The sequence below is a fragment of the Triticum urartu genome, chromosome 3A (genome assembly GCF_056163025.1).
Source record: "Triticum urartu cultivar PI428250 chromosome 3A, HENAU_Tu73, whole genome shotgun sequence".
In the NCBI taxonomy this organism is placed as follows: domain Eukaryota; kingdom Viridiplantae; phylum Streptophyta; class Magnoliopsida; order Poales; family Poaceae; genus Triticum; species Triticum urartu.
In genome coordinates this window covers 156,055,851-156,064,154 of record NC_141875.1, presented here as the reverse complement: position 1 = coordinate 156,064,154, position 8,304 = coordinate 156,055,851, and the positions used below count along the sequence as shown (strand labels likewise).

Sequence of the window (8,304 nt, the reverse complement as noted above, 5' to 3'; positions counted from 1 at the left end):
ACTGGGCATCGCCGCACCTGTGTCTTCCATTCCAACGGTGCACACCGTGAAGCTAGCAAAGTACTGTAGCTAGTGGGACTTTACGTGCCACAGTTCTCCCAGAAAACTTGCGGCTCAGAGATCCCAGGACTATGGAACAAGCAACTGATGATTACTGATGCAATGAGCAGGAGCAGGGGGCATTCAACTGTGCATCTGGCGTACGAGATGCAAAATACGCTTTAGGTATAATATAATATTATATGCCTAACTTGAATAGGGTACCGTCAGAATCGGCACTCGGTTGATTCAGGTCATTCCTCCGGTGAATAAGTTCGAGTTCCAACAATTACTGAAAGTCGCTACTTATCTACAAAATCTTCCCTGCACTCAGGAAAGCAAACTACTACCACCACCTTGTTACCTATTTCTAGTTAGGGAGCCTGCAGCTATCACCCCCATTACCAGGCAAATTATCTCCTACCTGCGCACGCAGTCTTCAGGCTGCGGGCAGGTTCTTCTTAACCTTGTCTTCCAGGAACTTCCTAGTGTCAGCGCCCTTCACGTTGAACTCCATCAGAAGATCTTCAAACAGCGTCTTGAGGTTGTCAGTGAACTGAGTGCGCCTACCCAGAGGATCCACCCTCATCACTTGTTGCTTCTTTGGTACACTGCTGCTACTGCTGCTGCTGCTGCTAGATGCTCCAGTGCCGTCGTATTCCGCTTCTTCCTCTTCGGGGACCTCCGATCCAACCATGTTACCCTCTAGGTAGTGTTTGCATGCTGCCAGAATGGTGCGTCCGCGTTCCCGGAAGTGGCCGGCGACAAGGTCTCCAAAGTGCTGCAAGTAGAGCCAACAACAAAGGAAGGTTACTAAAAAGCAGTAGATAATAGAGTTCCATGTGACTTAACTGTCTGGTAATTACAAATAAGGGATGTCATCTTGCAAAATTAAATTAAAACTTATCACATAGGAAGCACCTTCCCGTTAATCAGGATCAGAATGACCTCTTTCTATAGTAACAGAAACAGGATAAAATACTATTAAACCAGGATCAGGGAATACTCAGCACACCTGCATGTTCTTCCCCTTGGCTATAAATCTATAATATGTTTGGTCTGTCCAAAAAAGAAGCTGCGGCATGTCACATCCTACATTCCTATCTTCTACTCCCTCCGTTCCTAAATACTTGTCTTTCTAGTCATTTTAACAAGTGACTACATACGGAGCAAAATGAGTGAATCTACACTCTAAAATATGTCTACATACATCCGTATGTAGTAGTCATTTGAAATGTCTAGAAAGACAAATATTTAGGAACGGAGGGAGTAGTACTTATCATTTTGTTCTGTAGATAGATCATTTTGTTCTGTAGATATATGGCCGTCTTTGCATACCGAAAATTTTCTTAAACTCCATTCATTCAGTCAAGTATGCATACTACTAGGTATCAAGCTGCCCTTGCCGACTAAGAATACGAAAAAATGAGTAACCAGGCATTGCATTACTCAGGTAATCATGTACAAGGCTGGCTGCTTATTTAGGCCTAAACTGGAACAAGCCCAAAGGCCCACCCAAAATCCACTACAAGGTGGGACTGACCAAGCGCACACCAGCCAGTGTTTTAGAACATTGATGATGAAACAAACCTTCATATAGCATATTCAAGCATATAACCGCAGCAAATGCAGTAAACCACTGGAAGATCCAGAAATTTGAGGAAATAAAAGGGCTAATCTCTAATAGTCTAGCATGTCACGAGTAAGTTTCTTGTTTCAGCATGCATTAAAAGGACAGGAGAGAGACTATTATTTTGTTTTTGCCCGTTAACAGCCAGAACTGTAGGTACATATAGCAAAACATTACCTCCGGAGGCCTTCTAAGTGAATACAGCATAGTCCTACAGGAGTGCAGAAATGTGGTCTTGTTATACTCTACAGAATGCTGTTGTCCAGTTGTGGTATTCGCAGAGCCTGCATATCCCGGTTCATTGAAGTATGGCTTCTCATTCAAAATGAGAGCCTGAATGGACACAAGCACCTGCAGCATGGTTGAGTGAGCTGAGTTCCACTTCTCGCAACCACTACCACTCCAGGTACCAAGGAGGCTAAGGCAGACTTTTCCACAATTATACAAGTTCGGATTAAGTCGAAGCCCTCCAGAATGGTAATACACCAACTGCAGCACCATCAATGTTAAGCATTTTAGTAAAATGATAAATATAATCACATAAAGAGAAATGCTAAAAGCTTACGTACCGGAGGCTCTGAAGGATAATTAGAGGTAAAATGTGCATCAAAGAAGAAGAGACCATCATGATAGGGTGTTCCCTTAGGGCCAATAATCGCAGCCCTAAGAAGATCCATTCTATCTTCAGCAACACGGACAAAGATAGAAGCTACAAAAAAGAGTAGTTTTCACAATTTATACTTCTGATTGGAGAGAAAGTATACTGAAAAGGTGCAATAAATAAGCCATAGCTTGCTCAACTTCATAATCAATCCGTTTGCTAGTGCTAAGTCAAATGAGAAATAACTAAATTTCGTAGAGCAAATTTAGCTGCCAATTAGCCGTGGGATTTGATTATTTATCCAGATCTCAAATTCATTTATGTATTATTTTGGTGTTATTGTCCCCACTGTTGGATGAAAGATTCTAGGGCTCACAGCATTGACTGGGTATTAGAAATCAAATATGCCATTTAAGCCTCACTAGTCATTCAGTACAAAGCTACGCAAAACCGATGCCAAACAAATCATTGAATTGTTTTAGCCACACTAGATTAACATTAAGTATAAGTCCAGATCTAATAGATTTCAGAACTCACTCCAAAATCTTAAGATTGTACAGAGATACTTAATAAGCTTAGAGCATAAAGTAGAATGCTTCCATAAATTGACAGTTCTACTAAGATTATAACCCTAAGTGTGTAAATATATCACAAGAACAATGAATACATCCATTTTTAAGCAGTTTAATCAGATAAAACAATTAAGAAACCTATAAAATAGAGAAAGCCACATAAAAATTACAATATTATACTTCTATCAAATGATGGGATGATGGTCTTGTGCACCCTGTGCAGACATACTTAAGTGTGCAGCACGGAGAATTGAATAACAAGGTCAATAGATGTACATTAACTCTCCATGCATGCATTATATTACGAGATAAGCTTGAAAGACTGATGTCCTTTATGAGCCTTAAGTAGGCTAAAGGGGTTATGGTTCGTGTGCCCCAAGAACCTAAATTTCTACCTTGGACACTCATAAGAACATGACAAAAGGCGCATGCAAGCAGTAGAGCCAATTGTGTTGGCTAGAGAAAATCTAGTTCACCAGAGTGTTATGGAGGTGCTAGGTTAAATTTTAAGTGGAATATACCTTTGTCCCACTTATTATTGGTAAAACTGAATAGTTAACTTACAGAAATCTAAAGAGAGAAACCGAGTTGTTAACAGCTAACCTGGTAGATCTTTCTCTAAAAGTTTCCAGTCATGTTGAATTCTCTTTGCCCATTCCCTGCTTGTCTGAAATAATATGCACATGAACAAGACGTAAGTATCACACGCTCCGCAAGAATAAAATAAAATAAGAAGGGATTCGTATACAAAATGAGCATAATGTGTGAAATCAATTAATTCAACACATTACCTTCCCCACTGATTTATTAGCATAATGGTGGTCAGAGAAATTTTGAACAGTGTAGAATTGTTGAAATGCCTTATATTTCCTTGTAATTTCATCCTCAACTAACTCATCTGACGCTCCGTCCTGCTCGTCATTGGCTGCAAGTTTCTGAAGCCATGGTACAGTAGCCTCCACACCTGGAGGCAGATCTAAATCATCAAATTTATCAGCAAGCTGCTGATTAAAGTCAGCTTCATCGAATTCATATTCAGAGTCATCGCCGTTTTCATCATCACAATCATCATCATCATCCATATAGTAATCCTCTTCCTCATTTTCTACGTAATCAGTATCTGGTAGCTCTGATTCAGACATTTGCACAGAAGCACTTGTGCTGGATCCAACTTGGTCGCTGGAAGAACCCTGTTAGATAGTGACATGTCAGTAGAAAACAGAGGTAATTATGCTGTTGTATGGTGAAACTAAAACTAGCAGAGTACTTCATTCCGCAATTAACTATGTGATGTCTAATTAGTATTGTTTGTGATATAATTAAACGGAAATCCCATCCTCATGATCCGAACCATACAGATAAGATAAGAAATAACAGAAAAGACGATCAGAATAACAGAAACACACAAAGATCGGAACTTATGGCATGCAGATGGCACCGACACCCCTAAAATCTTCAAACAGATCAAATTGGTCGTAGACCTAAGCCAATTATGACCGGCATTGCATCAACGACCTGACAAAGGGTACGCGCCGCAAGATCGCATCCACAAACCCCTCAAATCCCGGACATAATTAAGAAATTAACCCCAATAAAGACCTATAAACCCTCCTAAATTTCCGCCCAAAACTCGAAACCCTAGTGTCGAGATCGCGGCTTCTCACCGCATAAAAACCCCAATTCCGACTGAACAAAACCCTAAACGCGACACCTCGGGCGCAACGTAGGGACTTGGCACGCGAAAATCCAAGGCCGCGCACCGCGTTCGGTGCGGAGAAAACCAAAATCAACTGGGGAACGCGGAACGAACGGAACCCCACGAACCGGGCGAAATTACCTCGCATCGCTGGCGCTTCTGCTGCGATGAACTCCAAGCCGCCGCGCCCGTCGCCCAGCAGGACGAGCCCCCCTGCTGCGGCCCGCGGCACCTGCACGGGAACAATACCCCTTAAGCCGATCACCCAACGGCGAAAAGATTAAAAAAACAACCAAAAAGTTGAGGCGCCGTCCGATCGCGGCGGCGGCGGCGACGGGGAGGAGGTGCCGTACTCGGTGTCCATGGCCGCCGGCGGAGGCCAGGCCGGGGGCGCCGCGAGAGGGGTAGGAGGCGGGGTGGGGTGGGAGCTCGGGCGGAGTGCGCGGGTGCGACGGAGGAGAAGCGAGGCGAGACTGCGAGAGGGGAAGGGGAACGCGTGGCCGTACCGATCTATTTGGCCCGGGGGGTTGGCAGAGTCCTGGGACCCACCGCACTGGCGCTCCTAGGCGCGCCGCACTCGCTCGCTGTAGCCTGGGGCCACGGTGGAGGGAACACCGTTCCAGGCCCACGTGTCAGCGGGTCGGGTTGAGTCCTGGCGTGAGGGGAGGGGAAGAGGGGAGGAAGGTTAGGTTCCGCGACGGCGACGCGCTTGCCCACGAGTCAGGGTTGGTATTGACGGTGGACCCGGTATGTCAGGGTGGACGAGCTGGACCGGGTCGGCGGCTACCGGTTTAGCCTATGTTTATGGGTTTGGAAAGGCTGAAAAACCGGAGCGTTAGGCTTGATTTCACAAGTTGATGTTTACTAAGGGCGATACTGTCTTATCTTAAGTTCGGCACATGATAATTTAGAAAAGATAATAAAAAATGGTGTACTACGATGGTTATTTTTTAGTCTTATCTTTTTATAACTAAGGCCTCTTTTAGTTCATAGGATAGGATTATCATAGGAATAGGAATCTTGTAGGAAATGAGATGACATGTATCTCAAATCCTATAAGTAGAAATAGGAAATAAGATATCATTTGGTTGACAACAAAGGAATTTTTCCATTGAGTCTAGACTCTTTTTTATTTTCCTATGAAATGTGGAGGATAGGAACCAATCCTATGTAGGAATAGGAATCTATTCCTATGAACCAAATGGCTCTAAAGGAAAAAAATCCTATAAGAATCCTATCCTCTAGAATTATTATGAAATTCCTCTAAACCAAATGAGGCCTAAGGCCTCTTTTGGTTTATAAGGTAGGAAAATCATAGGAATAGGAAAGTCATAGAAAATGAGATGACATGTACCTCAAATCCTATGACTAGGAATAGAAAAGGAGATGCTTTTTGGTTCACATCATAGGATTTTTTCCATTGAGTCTAGCCTAATGTTTATTTTCCTATGAAATGTGGAGGATAGGAAGAATTCCTCCACAGAAATAGGATTTCATTCCTACATACCAAAGGGCTCTAAAGGAATTTTTCCTATAGAAATCCTATCCTATGAAATTCCTATAAGATTCCTCTAAACCAAAGGAGGCCTAAATGTTCCTAAATATGTGGTGAGATAATTGTTGTTGTATTCTACATGATAATACGTGTGTTATTCATATAATAAATAATAAAGTATAAGCCACATGGATATTGATATCGACCTAATGAAATTGAAAAGACAGCAAAACACTAGCTTACCACAAAGGATCATCAACCAAAAACAAATTTACAATCATGACCGACGACATCCTTAAGCTTGACTCCAACACACGTCACCACTGTAGCAGCCACCTCTTCACTTGAGCTCGACGCGGCTACATCACTGATATGCAACTTTACGGGCCTCTAAAGTAGCTTACCAAGGAGAAGTCATTATCGTTGAAAGAATCTAGCCGGGTAGTACCTAGATACCTCATTGAAATCCAGATCTGGCACCCCTCACAGCTAAGACGTGTGAGAGAAAATCATACCTGCTAATCATTCTCCAATTCAGTAATGTTGCGGATGTTGGCTTGGCCCTTCACGCTCCTTTGCTCGACATACGAGGCGTGGTGTAGACGGTCCAGGTGTGGAGTCGGAGACTGATAACCCATAAGTATAGGTGATCGTGACAGTCTCCGAGGGTGGTATCACTACTGCAGGATGGTCCTAACGCGACAGTACAATCAGAGACCCTTCGATGAAACTGTATGCGATGCGTTAATCGCAAACAATGGTGTAAGAAAACCGTCAAAAATGACATGAACAGTTTGCGATGGCGGAGGCATCAAACATGATTCAGATTAGAGTTGTGCGTGCGATACATGGCGTACGATTGATCCATACGAACCATTTGCGATGAGCATAACAACAGAAATGGTCAGCCAGATGAAGGTGTGTGCGATATACGGCATACAGTTCACTCAGATGAATTATTTGCGATTAAGCAACACAACAAAAACGGCCAGCCAGATCAAGGTGTGTGTGATATATGACATACAATTTACTTGGATGAATTGTTTGCGATGAGCCAAGACAACAGAAACGGTTCAACTTAACAAGATGTGTGTGATGCGTGGGAAATAGGTCGTAATCAAAAATATGTGTGAAGACCGATAATAACACTAATGATTGTTGCTAATAAGTCGTGTGTGTTGTGGACAAACGCTTGTTGGTATACAATTGCCAGTGATTGATGAAATCATCACTGACGGGTTCCTTAGTTTACTCCGTGTGCGATGTGATTTGTCCTGTCTACAATAGAACAACATATATAATCAAAATAAACATCCAATTACATAAGTAACTATACAAAACAATCGCACACACACCTCAATAAACAATTACATGCATTCTAAACTAGGAGAAACAATCATCTAATCATCTACTTCTTGTGATGCTGTCGTCGCTGCTCTGTGGCTTGATCCCTCGTCCGGGGCAGGACGAAGGCACTTGCCTGCGTACTTGATCCGCTTGTACATCTCATAACTTGTGTATGCGTCCTTGGCCGCGTACTTGACGTGTTCTTCATCCAGTATCTGCTCCGAGGCACTATGCCAGGTGATCTTGTCCTTCTTGCTATCATCCATCATCTTCATGTAGTAGGGGTCGATGATGGCCGAGGTGAGGTCAACCAGGGAGTCCTGATTGTTCTTTGTGTTCCCCCAAACCGTGTAGTGGTCATGGATGTCGACAAGATTCCGGCAGGCCAAGCCCGAAACCTTGAGCATTTGTACATCTTTGTTGGTGTCCACTGTAGCGAAACTGTAGTCGGGGATGTTGATAAACTGGCGAAACGCTCGCAGGGCCTTGTGGCCAGGTGGTAGTGGTAGAGGATGTCATGGCACACTGATACGTCTCCAACGTATCTATAATTGTTGATTGTTCCATGCTATTATATTATCTGTTTTGGATGTTTTATATGCAATAATATACTGTTTTATATTATTTTTGGGACTAAGCTATTAACCTAGAGCCCAGTGCTCGTTCCTGTTTTTTTCTTGTTTTTGAGTTTCGCAGAAAAGGAATACCAAATGGAGTCCCAACGGAATAAAACCTTCGTGATGATTTTTCTTGAACCAGAAGACAACCAGGAGACTTGGAGATGAAGTCGGAGGAGCCAAGACGCGGCCATGCCCGATGGTAGTTTTTTCATCAGGTAACTGCATCGTGGCGCCGCGCCCGATGCAACTGTTGGGGAACGTAGCATGCAATTTCAAAAAAAATCCTACGCTCACGCAAGATCTA

At 43.2% G+C, this 8,304-nt stretch overlaps 2 protein-coding genes across 2 annotated transcripts; both read right to left on the bottom strand.

The window, feature by feature from the left end:
* Positions 1-228: 228 nt before the first annotated feature.
* On the bottom strand, positions 229-5,046 carry LOC125543385 (putative ubiquitin-conjugating enzyme E2 38). The gene is made up of 7 exons (XM_048706710.2): positions 4,892-5,046; positions 4,680-4,770; positions 3,634-4,032; positions 3,446-3,509; positions 2,239-2,378; positions 1,847-2,158; positions 229-820 (listed from the first exon to the last, which is right to left on the bottom strand). The coding sequence occupies exons 1-7, from the start codon at positions 4,900-4,902 to the stop codon at positions 479-481; spliced, it is 1,359 nt and encodes a 452-aa protein (XP_048562667.1). The 5' UTR covers positions 4,903-5,046; the 3' UTR covers positions 229-478.
* A 2,387-nt stretch (positions 5,047-7,433) lies between these two features.
* LOC147979020 (uncharacterized) lies at positions 7,434-7,787 on the bottom strand. The gene has a single exon (XM_087514988.1). The coding sequence runs from the start codon at positions 7,785-7,787 to the stop codon at positions 7,434-7,436; it is 354 nt and encodes a 117-aa protein (XP_087371114.1).
* Between the last annotated feature and the right edge of the window lie 517 nt (positions 7,788-8,304).

Bases quoted from the DNA above. Each gene is read 5' to 3' on its own strand.
- LOC125543385 (XM_048706710.2), bottom strand. The intron at 4,033-4,679 runs GTAATTTCGCCC...ACTATCTAACAG, and splicing joins AGAAGCGCCAGCGATGCGAG to GGTTCTTCCAGCGACCAAGT. The intron at 2,159-2,238 runs GTACGTAAGCTT...ATGGTGCTGCAG, and splicing joins ATTATCCTTCAGAGCCTCCG to TTGGTGTATTACCATTCTGG.
- LOC147979020 (XM_087514988.1), bottom strand. From the start codon at position 7,787: ATGCTCAAGGTTTCGGGCTTGGCCTGCCGGAATCTTGTCGACATCCAT.